Source organism: Panthera tigris, chromosome D3 (assembly GCF_018350195.1).
Source record: "Panthera tigris isolate Pti1 chromosome D3, P.tigris_Pti1_mat1.1, whole genome shotgun sequence".
Taxonomy (NCBI): Eukaryota; Metazoa; Chordata; class Mammalia; order Carnivora; family Felidae; genus Panthera; species Panthera tigris.
The window spans coordinates 79,507,378-79,527,336 of NC_056671.1; the positions used below are offsets into that span (position 1 = coordinate 79,507,378).

General features: G+C 36.2%; 1 protein-coding gene across 6 annotated transcripts in view; it reads right to left on the reverse strand.

Moving 5' to 3' along the window:
- Positions 1-19,959, reverse strand: part of PIGN (phosphatidylinositol glycan anchor biosynthesis class N) — a 103,180-nt gene that overhangs the window by 72,982 nt on the left and 10,239 nt on the right. For 5 of the 6 annotated variants that reach the window (XM_007080452.3, XM_007080457.3, XM_042962089.1 and 2 more), the window contains 6 exons: positions 12,261-12,389; positions 11,224-11,476; positions 8,039-8,160; positions 7,426-7,524; positions 5,290-5,396; positions 763-887 (listed from right to left, as the gene is read on the reverse strand). In XM_007080452.3, coding sequence (XP_007080514.1) covers positions 763-887; positions 5,290-5,396; positions 7,426-7,524; positions 8,039-8,160; positions 11,224-11,444 — 674 coding nt within the window. In that variant the 5' untranslated portion in view covers positions 11,445-11,476; positions 12,261-12,389. The remainder of the gene's footprint in view (positions 1-762; positions 888-5,289; positions 5,397-7,425; positions 7,525-8,038; positions 8,161-11,223; positions 11,477-12,260; positions 12,390-19,959) is intronic. The other variant, XM_007080455.3, reaches the window with a different exon arrangement.

Sequence of the window (19,959 nt, forward strand, 5' to 3'; positions counted from 1 at the left end):
AGGGGAGCATGAGGTATTTATTACTGGTAGCTAACCAACAGGCATTATTCACAGACTTAGCTAAACCAAATTCTAAATAAAGAACAAAAGTAAAACATCGATTCTTCCTCTTATGGTCTGCAAAACTGAGAAAAATATTTGCTATTCTATATAAGGAGTTCTACTGAAATAGAACCCCTGTATACAGGGGCGCCTGGGTGGGTCAGTGGACTAAGTATCTGACCTCAGCTCAGGTCATGATCTCACTGTTCGTGAGTTTGAGCCCCGCATCAGGCTCTCTGCTGACAGCTCTGAGCCCGGAGCCTGCTTCAGATTCTATGTCTCCTTCTCTCTCTGCTCCTCCCCCACTTGTACTCAGTCTCTCTGTCTCTCTCAAACATGATTAAATGTTAAAAAAAAATTTTTAAAGGGGTGGCTGGATGGTTCAGTCAGTTAAGCATCCAACTTCAGCTCAGGTCATGAAATCATGGTCTGTGAGTTCAAGCCCTGTGTTGGGCTCTGTGCTGACAGCTCAGAGCTTTGAGCCTGGTTTGGATTCTGTGTCTCCTCTCTTTGCCCCTCCCCTGCTCACGTTCTGTCTCTGTCTCAAAAATAAATAAACATTAAAAAAAAACTTAATATTCTTTTTTCTCTGCCTTGATAAATGAAGAATATAGAATGTAAGTAATGTGATAATTACAAAAAATATATAATACTTTAAAAGTTCAAATAGAACACCCGAGTCTCTCAAAAACATGAAATTAAACACAGCATTAAAATTACCTTGATGATGGTCGGTGAGCATGTCCGTTTGTATCTATTCCTAATAAATGTAAGAAAAAAACTATTTTTTCTTCATTTAGTTTAGAAAACAAAGACTGGTTGTTTCTGGCAGCATGAAAGAATTCCTATAGGTAACAAATCAGTTAAAGAAATTTAGTCCACTTATTTTACGTAAAAAAAATTCTGATGAAAACCTTGAATTAAATGTATACATAACTATAAAATTAAATTATTTTATTTTGTTTAAGTTTATCCTCAGAACCAACCAACACAAAGTCCTTATTGTCAGTTCAGACATCAACGCTTGAATCATGAGTGAGCTGGGCTATAATTAGGCCAAAAAAGGGTTACAGAAAGGGGACCTTGATTTCATGAAGATCTCCGAAGCGCTGAATAAAATATACCAGGTTGAATTAATATGTTGACAAGAGCCAAAAATAAAACAGTACAAGTGGCGACAGTTTAGGAACATTTTATCATTTTTAAATGTTTTAGGAGCTGGACTACTTCTTGTCCTGTCTCATTGCTGCCCTCGTCCAACTGTTAGTGCTCACTTGAACGGTGTGAATAGCTTCTGAACAAGTTCCTTTTCCCCAAGACTAGAACCTGTTCTTCACGCTGTGTGATAGAAAAATGCCCACTTAATAAAATATGGGTCGAAAATTATTATATTGTTTCATAATTGCAAACTGGATTCACAAAGCCCTTCTAAGATAATGAATTAAACATCTACTTGCATACACATGAATATGTAAACAAGTTTCTGTGGGGAATACTTATAAACTGCTTTCAATAAGTCAACAGGCTCTGCCAAGATACGTAATTGTCGTTCACATAACTGTCTCTTAGTAGATGGTAACTTTAACGAGGAAAATGTCATTGCCCAACAAAAGTCTGAAGTATTTTTTGAAATAATCCTTCATTATTACAAATACCAAAAAATACAAATGGTGCCATTAGAGAAACCTGCTATTCAAGAATAGAAGTAAATAAAAAAAAAAAAAACACCATAATATGTAACCTACTGCTATCCTCCTCAAAAGCATAAAACTGCCCCCTAGCTTTCATATACATTCTACTTAGCCCCTCAGAAGTTTTAAATTTAGATGGAAGTGGTGAGTTCTTCAAGAGAATGAAGTTAAATTCTAAAGATATCATTGAAAGCTGACAAAAACCAAAAAAAACAAAACAACAACAACAACAAAAACTAGCAACTTTAGTTGAGGTACGTTTATAATTTGTTCCATGATTGGTAAAAAAAAAAAAATATTCAGCCATGTAAGAAGTGCTATTCATTCACATATGGACACAAGATATGAGATGCTATGAAATTCTATTCTTGCGGAGCTCAACCTGTTAGATCCCTATTGGCTTTTTAAAAGTTGGTCTTTTGGACCTAAGAGGTTTTGAAATATACCCCTGGCTACTTTCCCCTTCATATCTAGTATACTCAGGACCATCAGCCCCCGCTTTTTCTCCTCCCCTTGCAAAGGCACTCATTCATTTCTGCACTCCACAAATATTTGTTATGCATCAAGGGAGACTGCTAGATGACTACCTCAACACGCATTCTCCCTTTCTGAGTAAAAACCTGTGATTTCGTGAAACATGGCAACGCGCCAACCTTAAAACCCAATTTCCCATCCTCTCTCACAGCTAGATGTGTCTTAGCGGTTGTGGCCAACAAGAGAGAAGTCAAATATTTCAGTCAAAAGACTATAAGGACCCTAAGGCTCTTTGAAATAAATATAGTCAGGAAAGAAGGTCCTTTCCAATTCCTTGCACTGTTGACCTAAAACATTGAAGTAATGGCTGCAACTCCAGCATCTCTTGGATCATGAAAAAACTTGGAAGATAAAACGCATGCCCTGAGGATAGAGGAGAAATTCAAGACTGAGCCTTAATGACACCGTGGAGCCATTATGGCAATCCTGGACTGCACCAATCCTGGGCTGCCTACTGCTGGCGTTAACTTTATGGAGATAAAAGTAAACTTTTAAGCCGCATTTCTTCCCTATTATACAGAACTGAACCTAATCTAAACTAATACTTGTATCTATGTACCAGACAATTCCTTGATAGGAATTTAGAGATAACAGTGGGAAAAGTCAGTGTCTCTGCCGATAAGATGAAAATAGGATGGAAGGGGGATCAACCGTGGTCTAGCATAAAGAAGTACTTACGATAGTGGTATTAAGGGAATATAGAAGAGAGTTATCTAAGTCTAACTGGAAGTGAGGTGCAGCAAAGGAAAGCCATGGAAGGCCTATATGAGGAGATGCTGTACAAAGTGAGTTTTGAAAAGCAAAGAGATTCAACATGTATGAACCTCAAGGGCATTATGCTAAGTGAAACAAGCCATTCACAAAGGACAAATCCGGTATGATTCCAGTTATATGAGGTAGCTAGATTAAACAAATACATAGAAACAGAGTGTAGAATGGTAGTTGCCAGAGGCTGGGAGAGAGAGGAAATGGGGAGTTGTTCAATGAGCACCGAGTTTTGGTTTTGCGAGATGAAAACGTTCTGGAGATTGGATACACAACAATGGGAATGTCCTCAACGCTACTGAACCTGTATACTTAAAAATGGTGAAGATGGCTAATTTTATGTTATATGTATTTTACCACAGTTAAAAAAAAAGTGAGTAGACACTCGCATGGATTTGTTTTGCTTGGATTAAACATGAGTCTTTAGGCAGGTCCCGAGTCCAGATTCCCTCTCTAGCCTTATCTCAGACGTTGCTCCCAGTCAGTATTCCTGCCACACTCAACTCCTTCCTTCAGTTCCTCAAATCTATTATGCCGGCTCTTCCCTCAGGGCCCACGATTTATATAATGCTGTGGGCTTGAAATAGGCTTCCACACTGCAATCCAGCTCCATTTCTTTGTTTCCTACGCTTCTTCAGGGATCATCTGAAAACTCTCAGGAAAGCCTTCCCCTAACTGTCTGAATCACAATTTTCTAAAGATACATTCTTTAAATATATCATATTACTTCCCACTGCTGATGATTTCATGTTTACTGTTATTATTATACATATATACCATATTTTATAAAGTCATGGGCAAATCTTTTTTTCTAATCACTATCATATCGCCAACACTAGCAGTGTTGAAATAAAAGGAAGAAAGGCATAAAATCAGGCCAGCCACAAACTATACCTTCCCACCCACAAGGAATCAAATCCATGATTCCAGAGCATTTTTAGCATTTATGTATATGAAATTAGAAGCCAAGTGCCTTTCAGCATATGCTGATATAAGTAGATTCTCTTACAAAGCAATAATTAGAAAAATAATTTGCTAATTACTTTCTGAAAGAGATTTTATTTAACCTGAAAGTTTTCCCTGTTGACAAAAGCTTATGTTAAAAGAAAACAGAAAATTTCAAGAAGATCCTGATAAAAGAAATAGGGTTTATCAAAGCATGCACTGAATACTTAATTCATGCTAAGTAAATACAAAGAGAAATGCCGGCATATACTGAGGAACACATTTACAAACTAACAAAAATGGCCACATTGCGAAGAAGTCCACAATGTCAGTCCGAAAGATAGTACCAGTAAAGCAAGAATCATTAAAGGTCAAGCAATGAATGCTTCTTACAACAGATAAATTATAAGTTGTAATTTGTAAATGAGAAACAATGGACAGGAAGAAAGGAGAGCCAATGTCCACAATTAAGATTTTCACACAATTTTTAAAAATGTAAATTCTATTGGGTAGCTGGTGAAACTATGATAATTGTCACTATCAAATAGTCCAAACAACTTTACTTCTTAGAGCAACTCATGGATAGTTTATTAGGACTGATTTGCTAATTTATGTTTGCTTACCTTTCTGGAAAGTACAATTTTTAAAAAAATCATCTTATTATAAATATATCACATTTGAACAGCATTTTCAAAAGCATTTTTCATACATCTCACATGGTCCCTCTACTGTTGGAGACTATTGTATGGTCAAAGGAAGATCAAGATTTACCTAGGATTATTCAGCAAACTGGGAATGAAACACAGGTTCCCTGAATTTCCAATCTATGGCTCATTTTGCGGTCAGAAACATGGAATTTTAAAAAGTTATCTTTTCACATTATTAATTTATTTAAATTTTCATTAACTAGGGGTGGCTGGGTGACTCGGTTGAGCGTCTGACTTTAGCTTAGGTCACGATCTCACAGTTTGTGACTTCGAGCCCCGCGTCGGGCTCTGTGCTAACAGCTCAGAGCCTGGAGCCTGCTTGGATTCTGTCTCCCTCTCTCTCTGCCCCTTCCCTGCTCATGCTCTGTCCCTCAAATATAAATAAATGTTAAAAAGAAAAATTAAAAAAAAATTTTTCATTAACTGGTTATTACAGAATGTGCAGTTTCTTAGAATCCAGTCTTTATAAAATAGTATGCTACAAATACAGAACTTTCAAGTTCATACAAGTACGAAAAAATTAAGATGCATTTACTAACAAATCAGTCTCTAGTACTTTGGGTACAACTATGTGTGCTGAAGAGTATCAACTCAATAGCACGCACCTTAACTTTATCAAAAACCCAAGTATCCAGTTTTGTTACATCATGGGCACCAAAATCTTCACTGTCAGCATCATAGGTATATGTAAAAACATGGTCTCCATAAGCACCTAAGGAGGAAATTTGGGGAAAAATATTTTCAACAATTTTTTAAGCCTTCATCAAATATGAAATAGTCATTTAAAGATTCCTGTGAGTAACCAGAATTTTTCACAAAGCATTGTGTATTATGACAGGGAAGAGAAAGATAGGAGGAATAATTAACATTTATTTTATGTGCCTCAGACCATGATTTGTACTTTAACACATGTTATTGTTTTTTGTTCTCACAATAACATTCTAATTTACAGATACACTACATGTAAGTTAATTAACATGGCCAAAGTCACAATGCTGATACACAACAGCACAAAAATAAACACCAAAAATCTGACTCCCTGTACAGATTAACCTATTCAAAAAATTTGTGTGTCTTCAGATATACAATTTAGAATAGATGAAGTCATTTGGTTTACAACACTTCCTAAAGCAAGAAGAAAATTCAAACATTTCTTTTATTCATAGAATATGTGTATTTTTCTAAATATAAGAGAATAAGTATTGTCTATTGCTACATTCTCTGAAGGAGTTAACATTAATCTTACACATTTGCAAGATTTTATTAAGAATCTAATCAACTTAGTGAATTTCTGAGATAGACTCATAGGTCACAAGGAAGAGATATAACAAAGGAATACTCTCTTATAATAGCAATTCAGTTCCAAAGATACTACCACTGCCCAGCTATTCCACTTCCCACATCCTAAGTAAAGATCTCAGTGGCTTTGTTGGTTACCATTACCATAAGAAATGGAACATTTCTATTAGATTGTTTTTGATTCAGGCGTTGTTCCTGTCCTATCAACTACAGCCGGAAGTAAGAAGGTAAACTTAGTGAGTCCTAGAAACTTAATCCATTCTCACCACTGCCAATCCCCCCAAAAGCTAAACTGCTTTCCAAAGAAGGAAGTATATATAAATGGCAAGCAGTCTGGGGTTTTTTGGCTTGCCCTACATAAGGATGTTCTATGAATATAATATGTACAATTCTGAATGTATATTTTGCTTTCAGGACATACAATAATACTCAACAATTCTAATTACTAAGATTACACTTATGGCTAAACATAAGGTTATAAAACCTTTTCATTAGGTGAAATGACCAATCATTCTATTCTCACTAAAAAACATTTAAAAGGGGTCCCTGGGTGGCTCAGACAGTTAGGCATCTGACTTCGGCTCAGGTCATGATCTCACAACTTGAGAGTTCGAGCCCCTCATCAGGCTCTGTGCTGACAGCTCAGAGCCTGGAGCCTGCTTCAGATTCTGTGTTTCCTCCTCTCTCTCTGTCCCTCCCCCACTCATGCCTTGTCCTTCTCTCTCTCTCTCTCTCTCTCTCTCTCAAGAATAAACATTAAAAAAATTAAAACTAACTAAATAAAAAATACAAAGCATTTAATGACACAAAATTCAAATGGAATCCAATTGATTTTTAGAAAATAATATATAAATGAATTTTCTAATCAGTGCACAGAAACAAACACAACAAATCCAAATGGCATAATCTTGAATATGTAATAGAAATTGTAAGTTATAGCATTTAAATCTTTCTGTGAATATCAACAAACTTCTTATAATGTATCAAAACAAAATGAACCAGACATCAACATCATTGTCATAATGAAGAATTACATGATAAGCACATTGCTAAATGTCTCACGAGAATTATCCAATTTAATCCTAAAAACAAACCTATGAGATATAGATTATTATTATCACATTTTTAAAAGGGCAAATTGAAGGTCAGAGAAGTTATCTAACTTTCCCAAGATTATAAAGCTGTTAAATGTTAGAGCCATACAGCACTTCATTGAATCCAAAAACTAACAAGTATATGATGTGCCAATGTTTCAAGTACGACTAAAAGAAAGAATCAAATGGACATGTCCATCCATCGGAATACACATCCCTATGTCAGAGATGTTAAATGTTAAAAACAAGTAGCTCAAAAATCAATAAAATACAGTAAGTAATATATAAAAATTACCATACTGATTTATTACCTATACCATGTGAGGGAATATAACCAATGACCCTTACCTTTGGCAAACATAGTCAAGATATCAGGGCTTCCCCAGCTCCATGTGTACTTGCTCTCATTAATAAGAGAATCAAATTCCACAGGATTTTCCTTCCACCCTTCAGGTCATTGAGAGAAGAAACCAATAGTGAAAACAGTAACATATACCTGGTGAAGTATTAGTATAACCCCTAACGTGGTATTCTTCAACTAATGACAGTGAGGATTAATTGCAGAACAAATGCAAAACTGGTAAGCGATTTTGTTACATGTATTATACCATAAACTATTTCAAGATTTTATTTTTAAGTAATCTCATATGCCATAATTTTCTTTGAAAGTTTACAATAGATAATTTCCTTCTTACTAAAATACAGAATTTCTTTTTAAGTTTTGAGCTCTAACATCTAGGAAAACCATGGATCCATCCAATCAGATTGTTTCAGGAGCACAGGACGACCAAACCAAAGCTTAATTCTTGAATCAACACCAGTGTGTGTTTATGAGTAAGGCATGCTAAAATACTTGCCAAAAGTCGGACAAAACACACATCACTTTGTGTCATGATTCAGTGTTAAGCAATATTTATGCAACAAATTTTTCATATACTAAAGTCATCCATACAGACAATACCTTTGGCAACTGCACTGACATCTTCATAAAACCCAGCGATCAGGGCCACATGACCTGGTCGAGACTCAGTTGGCACACGGGTATGAGATAAGCCCCAGCTGCCTTCATGCATTATGATATTCCTAAAAGATATTATCGATCAATAGTTAACACAGACTATGATTAAGTCCTGTTAGAGCTTTAGAAAAATAAGATTATTCCAGAAGGAATCAAAATCAAAATGCGAGTCAAAATTTACGAAGGAAAGGAATCTTTATGGGGCACCTGCGTGGCTCAGTCGGTTAAGCGTCCGACTTCAGCTCAGGTCATGAGCTCACAGTTTGTGAGTTCTGATCCCGGCTGAACCCAGACCTAACCCTCTGACTAGCTGGATTCAGCACTGTAAGTAAGCCAAAGTGAGACAAAGAACCATCTTACCACGACACATGTGTATGAAGCCATAAAGTATTCAGATGGCTTGTTACCCAAGAAATAACTGACACATACAATATTCCATCAAAGTGAGATTTCATTAGGTGTGACATGTATGGTATTACGGTCATGCAGGAGAAAGTCCTTCTTAGGTGATACACGCTGAAGCGTTTGGTGGTAAGTATGAGATCTTGCTTTCAAATTAAGCAGGAAAAAAATAATTAAAAATTTAAGCACGCGTGTGTGTAAATGTGCGGGTATATTGAGAAAGAAATGTAAATATGAAAATAATTAAAAACTGTTAAACCTACAATAAGGGCATACAGATGTTCATCATTATAATCCTTTCCATTTCTCTGTGCTGAAAAATTCTCAAAATAAAAAATTGAAGGTAGGAGAAATGGCTAGACTCCTAATTAGGAGTTAAATTACATTCCTAAATTTGAGATTAAAACAGGCATAAGTTTTCTTTTGCTAAAAGGTGGTGTCAATATTCTTTAAGTTAAAATATATATATATATATATTCTTTAAGTTGTATCCCAGAGAAAGCAAACCACCAGCAACACCATTGCAGGTGACGGACCAGCAGAGCAACCTGCTATACAAGACCGACTGCACTGGTAACGATTTTCGAAATGAACGCCTGACACCCAAAATAATAACTACTAGGACTGGTTTAGATACTCTTTTTTTTTTCTTAATGTTTATTCATTTTTGAGAGAGAGACAAAGCACGAGCAGGAGAGGAGCAGAGAGAGAGGAGACACAGAATCTGAAGCAGGCTCCAGGCTCCGAGCTGTCAGCACAGAGCCTGACACGGGGCTCAAGCCCACAAACCCAGAGATCATGACCGGAGTGAAGCTGGACGCTTAACGGACTAAGCCACCCAGGCGGCCCTGGTTTAGATATTCTTAAATACTGACTTACTTCATACTAAAACCAATTTCGGTTAAATGCATGCATAATAAATAAAAAGTCTAAAAACTACTGAACCACTTATTAAGGGAGAAATATTTTTTAACTTCTTCGGTTATTTAATGAGAACTGAACTTTAACACAAAGAGGTAGGTATAAAGAAATTTGGATCTCTCTGTTCAAAAACATTTTCATCAGTTCATGGGGCACCTGGGTGGCTCAGTCAGTTAAGCGTCCAACTTCAGCTCAGGTCACGATCTCACGGTCTATGAGCTCGAGCCCCACATCAGGCTCTGTGCTGATAGCCTGGACTGCTTCGGATTCTGTGTCTCCCTCTCTCTCTGCCCCTCCCCTGCTCATGCTCTGTCTCTCAAAAATAAATAAAAGTTAAAAAAAATTTTTTTTGGTCAGTTCAGATATTTTTTAAAAGACAAAGGGAGGAATGAATAAAACCTTTCACAAACAGGTTTAAAAGAAACTAGAAGATTACTGAAATTGTAAACACACAATGGCTTACAACACAAGGCACATCAACCATGCACGCCCTTGGCCTGCCACCCACCACCCAAATGAGAAACAAGTGCTACCAGCAAAGCTCGCCTTTTCCTTCAGAACCAGTATATTTTTATCCTATTAATTTGTAATGAACTATATTTCTCTTTCTTTGACAACTAGGAAACTCATCAAAATATATCACCCAAATTTTTAATTATTTGTAGAAATTCATGTGACATATTTTTGTGAACCGAACTTAACTCTGGTTTGATTTTCTTTTCTTACTCATCTTTTCCCACTGCCCTGAGTTGCTCACTTATTTACTTTGATCCTTTAGTATATTATACATTTATCTAAGCCACCATTAATTTATTTCAGGAAATTAACAGGAATCCAAGGTCCTTCATTCTTCTAGCAGTGAACAAACACTTATTAATCGCCTACTATGTTCTAAGAACTGGAAATAAAGTGGTATGCAAAACAAACGCCCAGGCTTCATGGACCCTGCACATGCTAAGTACTATAAAGAAAACGAAAAAACACAGGAAACAGGGGCACCTGAGTGGCTCAGTCATTTAAGCGGCAGACTCTCAATTTTAGCTCGGGTCATGATCTCACGGTTCGTGAGACTGAGCCCCACTTCTGACCCCATGCTGACAGGGAGCAGAGCCTGCTTCTGACTCTCTCTCTCCCTCTCTCCCTGCCCCTCCCCTTCTCACACTCATTCTGTCTAAAAATAAAGAGACATACATACATACATACATAAATCACAGTAAAGAGATAAAAGTAATGATGGCAGGTGAGAATGGGGAAGATGGAATAATATTTTAGATAAATATCCACTTGAATCTGAGTTTCACTCTCTCTACAACAGCATTAGAAGGGCTTTTGAGGGGCTGGCCACTAATCAGAAAAATAATAATTATTTGTAGGAGCCCTATAAGTTTAAAAACTTAAATATTTCTTTTCAAAGCCACTTCATAGAGTCTAACGTCACATTTAACAGTGACATAGACGTGGAAGGGCTTTCTATATTTTATAGGTGTATTCTGAGTTGAACTCTGTATTTTCTAGTTAAACACCATCATAATTAGCAATTCATTAGTACTTACGCTTGTCATTATTTTAGAAATGTAACCGGCTTGTTTTATAAGTAAAAGATAAGCCAGGTTTGGAAAATTAGGACAAGTTGGGCCAAGCAGCTAAGGTCACACATAACTCCTGGGAAGAAATAAACCTGTTAATCCACAGACAAAGGCAGATATATATGTGCCCTATTGTCTTTCTCATCATCACTTCTATGTCCACCATGAGATCAAATAATATCAGGATAACATTTTCTTTGTATCAGTTAACATGCTTACCTAATAAATGGTGCTCTCGAATTTCCATTTTCATCTAATTCGTAAAGTGTATCTGCCCGCAGGCCATCCGCAACAAACAGTACTAATCTTTTTGCTGGAGGAGGCAATGGTGTAAACTGAGGAGTCATTCCATGAACCAAAGGAGAGGTAAAATAAATATCGAAGATGGAGCCGAAGAACACAAAATGTACGAACAATCCCAAAATAAAGAAGAGCAGCATATCCAGTGTGACTAACTAGTCTTCGAGGAAAACTGAGAGAGGGGACAAAATTAAATCTGGGTAAACCTTAATGCAATTGTACATATTTTTAAATATTTTGATGACTGCATGTAGAAGTGAACATATATGGTAAAATATCACATAATTTACAACTTCACTTTCATTTACGGTGGTAACAATGAACATTATTTAATAATGAGATAATACTGAAATAAAATATGTGATAAAATACACTCGCACAAAGAGAAAGTTCAAGTATGATACACAATTAGCACCACTAAACTATTTATGTAGAATAAATGTAAGTGCATGCTAAGTTCAAAAAAACTAACACAGGATTAAAAATCAAAGAATTAAATGAGTGTTAAAATGAATCAGGGTTCAGTCAAATCAAATCCTGTATGAAACAGAAAATCATGCATGGTGCTGTTGGCTGCTCATATGACCCCACCACTGATATTCTTGGAATTTAACATTACTTAAATGTTTGCGGATTTCTTTTGACTTTTGGTTATCAGCTCAGGACACTTGTAGATTCTCCTGATAATCACCAAGTTGAGCAGGTAACATGCATTTTTGTCTATTTAGCTGAATTATAGGAAGGAAAAAGTAGTTAAACTCCATGTGTTTCGGAAAATGTATACTCATTAAGGGAACACTTTCAGTTCCCTGAACCAATATAAAAAAAGCAAAGGCTATATTCATTTATCCAATGAAAATGTTTGTGCATATATTCTGTGCATAACTGGGTGTGGGGTACAACCGAGAACACCAAGAAGACACAGTCACATATCTGATAAGCTTACAAATACTTACAGAAAGAAAAGTAAGCAATATGAAATATTTAAATAATACTGTAAGACAGTATGCCATTAACTGCCAAGATCAAGTCCATGGGAGTGTTTTCCAAGTCAGTCTATAATTTACTTCTGTTGGTCAATCTCCCTGCAGATTAAAAACAACAACAAAGTACTCTTAACTTGTCTTTCTTGTAATATAACTACATCAGTTACATACAGTGACCCTTGGCTGAAAAACACCAAAGGTGAAGTCGTTTTAATTATAGACATGTCTTATTCTTCCTGGCCTAAAGAATTACATCATGGAAGGTGGCAAAATACCTTGTAAAAACCCTAAAACATTGCGGGGGGAACCCTTATCAAGGTCAAGCAGATCATAAAAAGAATATGAAATACAGTAAGCAGCCAAATTATGGGCCACTATTTTCCTAAGAGAATTGAGTCAAATAAGTATTAAAGACATTCCATAAAGTATAAAAAGTCCCTTAGTGAGAAGATGCAAGACCCTCAGAATAAATATTCTTTTTCTAATATATATGAACTTCAACTACACAGCAAGCACCATCTTAACAATGGTATTCTGAACATAAAAATAAAACAATCACTGTGATACATTTGGAAAGTGATACATTTGGAAAATGCAGAAAAATCACCTATGATTCTACCACCTAAAGAAAAGTCAGTTACATTTCTTATAGTTTTTATCCACTCTACATTTTTATAAAGGCTCACAATTTTATATATTTTTATATATTTTTTTCCTTTTACATTAAGGGAAATACATTAAGATTTCTTTATTACTTAAAAAAAAAATCTTCTTGGTACATACCATTTACTATTACCATGCTCTATTCTTTTTTTTTAAATATATGTCAAATTTAATATATGTCAAATTGGTTTCCATACAACACCCAGTGCTCATCCCAAAAGATGCCCTCTTCAATACCCATCACCCACCCTCCCCTCCCTCCCACCCCCCATTACCATGCTCTATTCTATGGGTACACTGAAATTTTCTTGATCACCCCCATGCTGTTAAACATCGAAGTGGTTTTTTTTTTCCATGTTTTCACTATTAAAAGTGTCAACATGATTTGTAGTTTTTATATTAACTTTTAGACATTTCACGTGTTTAACATACTGTGTATAAATGCAATACTGGGTCAAAGGCTATGAGCCCCTTTAAGGTTTTTGATACACTGTATCCAGATGCACTTTTTTTTTTTTTAGCTAAATACTGATTCTCCTAATGATAAACTAATGTAACACATGCAATATAGATTTCTCTTGTTTATCTCACAAGCCCTCCTAAAGAAAAAGCTATCCCTTCAAATAGATGCAATGTAATTTGATAAATTGAAAAGGAGACATTGAGAGCAATACTCTCAGTGACAAGATTTCAAATAGAGAAATTGTTATTAATAACAGTGTTTCAAGAAAGGAAGGTATGGTCAACTGTGTCAGATAAAGACTGGAGTAAGAGTGGGGCTGCACAGTGACTTGGTGGCTGAAGGGTGTCGTTAACCTCACTGAAGAATTGCAACAGACTACTAAGGGCTGAGTCCTATTAAAGTGCTTGTTTGGAAAGTGAACAGGAGGTAAGGAAGGGAAAGACAGTGGAATGAATACAGCTTTTTGGGAGAGCATTAACTCTGAAGAAGAAAAATGAAAATTGACATAGGGCCACTAGATGGTTTTCTTCTCCTAGAAATAAATTTGGGTGCTGAGGAATGATTCTGAATGCAGAAAGAGATGAAAGCTGGGGAAACTGCAGGAGTTACAAATCCTTGTGAAAGCCAGAAAAGATGGGACGGAGAGCACAAGTGGAGGAGACGACCTACTCCTAGTTAGCCTGGGACCTTCCTGCTTTTGGCCTTGAAGGTCTTGCAGCACCTGGGAAACCTCTCAAGTCCACACAATCTATCTTGGGCTCTTCGGTTGACTCCTCCCACGGCAGCCTGCCTCTCAAATTTCTCACATCTTCTCAACTGTCACCTCCTCAAGGTTTCTCTGACCACCAGAAGTAGACCCCTCCCCTTCATTTTCCTTGATTTAAATAATCACACATTCTGGGGCACCTGGGTGGCTCAGTAGGTTGAGCACCCAACTTTGGCTCAGGTCATGATCTCACAGTTTGTGAGTTCAAACCCCGCATCGGGCTCTGTGCTGACAGCGCAGAGCCTGGAGCCTGCTTCAGATTCTGTGTCTCCCCCTCTTTCCGCCCTTCCCCTGCTGCACTCTCTGTCTCTCACTCTCTAAAATAAATACACATTAAATAAATAAATAAATAATCATATATTCTGTATTTATAATAAAAATATAATATCTAGCAGCCCATTTTTCAATGCTAACAAGGAATTCTGCTATAATTCTTTCAGATCCAAAAAACTATCTACTAATGGATGTTTTTAATTTTCTTAAACATATGCTATTAAATTAAAATTACCCCTGTTTTTCTTTTTGAGTGTAAGGGCTCTCTGTCATACCTTCCACTTATTTAAACGTTAATTATTTTAAGATCAACAGTCTTACTAATTTTTTCCTGAAGCATTCTAAAGCATTCTAAATTTTCTGAAGCACCTACTTTTTAATTTTTCAATCAACTTTATTAAAGTATAATTTATATATAAAAATGGACCCATTTTAAGTTTTATGTTTTGGCAAGTATGTACTCACATAAACAGAATTGAGATCTAGAATAGTTTTCTCTTTCTAAGAAGTTCCCCCATGTCCCTCTGCAGACAATCCCTGCTCTATAGTCCTGACCATAAGCAATCACTAATCCGTCTTCTGTGATGCACGATTAATGTTGAGAGGTGCCTGGGTGGCTCAGTTGGTCATGCGTCCGACTTCGGTTCAGGTCATGATCTTGCGGTTTGTGGATTTGAGCAACGCATCAGGCTCTGTGCTTGACAGCTCAGAGCCTGGGGCCCGCTTCGGATTCTGTGTCTCCCTCTTTCTCTGCCCCTCCCCTGCTCATGCTCTGTCTGTCTGTCTCTCAAAAATAAATAATAAACATTAAAAAAAAATTCAAGCAAAAAAATGAAAGATTAATGTTGAATGTTCTAGATCATCACTGAGATGGAATCATAATAGTTTATTATATCTATTTTCATTTAGCATGTTTTTGAGATTCATGCAGGTGATTTAGTTGTTTTTCCCTTTTTAATTTTAAGAAGTCTCCCACTGTAGGGATATACCACAAATTGTTTATGTATTAACCTCTTGAAGCATATGTGAATTGTTTCCAGTTTCTGGCTATTATAAATAAAGCTTCTCAAAACAGCAAATGCACAGGACTTTATGTATACATGCTTTCATTTCTCTTGGGTAAATATGCAGAATGAGAATTGCTGGGTTAAATGGCAAGCAGATGTTTAAATTCATATAAAGAACTGCCAAACTTTCCAAATTGCTTTACACACCTGTTATACACACTGTTTTTTCAGAAAGTGCTTTAAAACTTTATTGACAATCTATAATTTTGCTATAAGTGCCATTTAAGAATTTAACCTAATTTTTATAGTAAGTGTAATGTGCTTTACATTCTTTTATATATTGTGTATCATGTATCTCCATAGTAAGAGTATTCAATTATAGCACTAGCTACTTACTATTGACTGTCTACTCTGCATCAGATCCTGCATTGGGTACTTTACTTACATTCTCTCCTCTAATCCTCAGAATCTGCTTTTTCAACTATGTATTAGAACCCCATTTTCATAGCAAAGAGTCTAATAGGGCCTAAGTGATCCTCCCAAGATAGTAAGAGGAAGAGCTGAGATCCGAATCCTGGGTCACATCACTGGAGAGCCTGAGCTTTTCTAACACTTACTCAGATAACCAGTGCGTCCAGAATTGGTTTCAGTATCTTTCTTTGAGGGGCTGGATGGCATTATGGGAAAGAGTGTGTACCGAAGCATTCCACTGCAGGGATTCAAATCCTGTCTTCTCTACTTACTGGCAGTGTGACTTGAAGCAAGTTATTTAACTTCTTTGTGCCTCAGTTTCCTCATCCGCTAAATGGCGATAACAATAGTACCTTCCTGAGGTGTTATTAGAATTGAGTTAATATGTGAATACGCAGAAGAGTGCCGGCCAGAGTCAGCACTCATTAAGTATTAGCTAATATTGTTCCCGATGTACATGAAGCTGGACTCATCATGTGAGAAAAACTTGTTTGCTGTCCTTGTTGAGTTTAAAATCTAATTGAATAGATGTAAATCTCTTAGAGAACCAAATCCCAAACTATGTTTCATACCAATGCATCAACTTTAGCTTCATTGCTCTGCTGCCACTTTCCTTATCTATATGGGTGTTTTTTGTTTTTTTTTTTTTTAATTCTGGTAAGAACACTTAACATGAGATCCACCCTCTTAAATTTTTAAGTGTACAATACAGTATTGTTAACTATAGGCACGATGTTGTACAGCAGATGCCTAGAACTGATTCATCTTGCAAAACTGAGATTTTTCTAGCTATTGAACAACAACTCCCATTTCTCCTCCCCCCACCCAGTCCCTGGAGACCATCATTCCACTCTCCACTTCCATAAGTCTGACTGTCTTAGATTATCTCACGTAAGAAGGGTCATGCAGTGTCTGTCCTTCTGTGACTAGCTCATCTCAGCCAGCGTAATGTCCTCCAGGCCAGAAGTGTCTGATAGCCCCAGGTGCTCCATTTATTTGCCAACATATTTGGTGTTTTATGCTGCTTAATTTCACCTTTCCTAAAGTGGGAGTGTCCTTGTAACCTACTGTGGTTTTAATTTACATTTCCCCAATGACCAGTGACATTCAGCAACTTCTCATGTTTAACGGACATTTTCTTAATGTTCTTCCCCCCCTTTTCATTTTTTTTAAGTTTATTTCTTTATTTTGAGAGAGAGAGAGAGAGAGGGAGAGAGAGAGAGAATGAGAATCCCAAGCAGGCTCCCCACAGAGCTGGATGCAGGGCATGAACCCACAAACTGTGAGATCGTGACCCAAGCCGAAAACAAGAGTCAGACACTTAACCTACTAAGTCACCCAGGTGCCCCTCCCTTTTCATTTTTAAGTGTTTTTCAAAAAGCAGTCCTTTTAAATTTTGGTTAAGTTCAATTAATTTTTCTTTGAGTTATTTGTTTTGTGTCCTACATGAGGAATTTTTGTAAGTGACAGCACTTTTTTAAATACAGATTTTTAATCTTTTTTATTTGAAAGTAACTTCAAACTGAGAAAATAGTTGCAAGAATAACGGTACAAAAACCAGTATACCCCTTAGCCACACACATCTAATGTTCACATTTTCCCCATTTCCTTTATCATTTTTTTGTCTTGCCTCTCCTCTCCCTTCCTCATCTATCTTACGCCTCGTGTACGTACATGCACACCCACGTGTGTATGCACGTGTATACAATTACGTAATATTGTTTTGGAAGCATCTGAGGATAAGTTACATACTCTGTGGCCCTTAAGCTCTAAATACTTCAGTGTTTATTTCCTGAGAACAGTGGTGCTCTCTTACAGCAGTCGTCAACTTCAGTAAATTCAACATTGGCATTTCATCTCATCTACCAGCTGTACTCCAATTTTTGAAGTGCCCCAATAATGTTCTTTATAGCATTTTTATAGCTCTACTGAGGCATAACTGGTCTATAATAGATTGTACAGATTTAAAATGTACAATACACACAGGCGAGATAATGAACATACCCATAACCCTCAAAACTTTCCTCATGGCTGTGTAATTCACCCCTACATACTCTGTAGTTTTTGATATTATTGCAAGTGGTAGTTTTTATTTCAATTTCTCCTCGTTAGTTCTTCAATCACCGATTTTTATACACTCACCTTGTATCCTGCAACAGTGATAAGTAGCTTTTATGTAGATACCTTTCAATTTTCTAGAGATAATTATATCATCTGTGAATAAAGGACTTCTTCCTTGTCAATATAAATGTCTTTCATTTTTGTCTCATGTTTAGTGTACTGTCCAGAATCTCCAGTATTCTCCGGATGAATAGAAGCGGTAACAATAAAAATCCTCGCCTTGTTTCCAATCTTAGGGTGAAAGTTGCCAGTTTTCCAGGCTCTGTAGATTTCCCTTATTAAGTTAAAGAAATTCACTTCCACTCTTCATATCACTGTCACATCCTAAAATCACGAATGGATGGTGGATGCTGTCAAATGCTTTTTACTGGACCTATTGAGATGATCGTGAGTATTTGGTTTTTCTATTTCAGTCTCTTAATGTGGTGAATTATATTGATTGGATTACAAATGTTAAAACAAGCTTGCATTCCCACTTGGTCATCATTAAGTAATATCTTTTCTATAGACTGTTGGATTTCATTTGCTAAAATACTGTTTAGCATTTTAAAGCAATGTTTATGAAAGATATTAGACTATAATTTTCTTTTCTTGTGATGTCCTTGGTTTTGATATCAATGAGTTTGGAAGTATTGCTTTTATTTTTTGGAAGAGTATGTGTAGAATGTGTATTATTTCTTCTGTTATTGTGTAACAATTTGCCAGTGAAACCAATGGCTTGAAGTCTTCTTTGTGGGAAGGTTTTCAACTATAAATGCAATTTCTTCATATATATAGGGATATCCAGATTATTTACTAATTGTTGAGTGAGTTTTGGTAGTTACATCCTTTAAGAAATTTGTCCATTTCAGGGGCGCCTCAGTAGCTCAGTCAGTTGAGCTTCCAACTTTGGCTCAGGTCATGATCTCATGTTCTGTGAGTTCGAGCCCTGCATCAAGCCCTGTGCTGACAGCTCAGAGCCTAGAGCCTGCTTTGGATTCTGTCTCCCTCTCTCTCTGCCCCTCCCCAACTGGCACTCTGTCTCTGTCTCTCAAAAATAAATAAACATTAAAAAAATTAAAAAATAAAAGAAATTTGTCCATTTCATACAAATTGTTAAATTTATTGGTCTAAAATTATTCATAACATTTTATTAAATTATTCTCCTTTTTTCTATCCTCCAGTCCGGGACAGAGTCTATCAAATATCATATTGAGTTGTTTAAAGTAAGCCAATTTTCAAGCACTTAATTCATTTCAGTTAGATCTTAAACTCTAGTCAGAGCTAAAGTATACATGGTATATTTGAATATACAGAAACTCACACTGATTTAAATATCTCTTGTTTATCATGGAAAAGTTAGTACTCTCTTTATCATGATTACAAATAAGCAAACACCTAGATCACTTCTCACTTTCATTTGCATTTACAAATAACTCTCTGGACTTATCTTCTCTTTTTCCCATTGTTATTACACAGCTTTTCTGAATAGAGTAACAAAGTCTGTGTGTTAAAGGATCATATAAATTTTCTACTACCCAAAAGCTTATTTAAGTAGTGAAACAAAAATTTTATTTGAGAACTTTGACCTTCCTAGAGCTGTAATAGCCAAAATAAGAATTGTGCTGTTGTATAAGAACAGCAGGATCCCAGTCATATCACTCCTTGTCTTAGTCTCCTTACTCCTAAAAAAAGACACCATCAGCCTGATTCTATGACAGGAGTCCAATGGAAAGTAACCAAGACATGTAAGGTACAAATGTAAAGTGCTAGGAATACTCTAAACAACTCAATTGTTGATTAAAGCAACTCAACTTTTATTTTTATTTTTCAAATGGAACTCAAAATAGCTGAGTTTACATTATTTTGAAAGAAAGTAATAGAAAAGAAAAAGGCGTACTGTATTTTTCTATTCCAGTCAAGTCA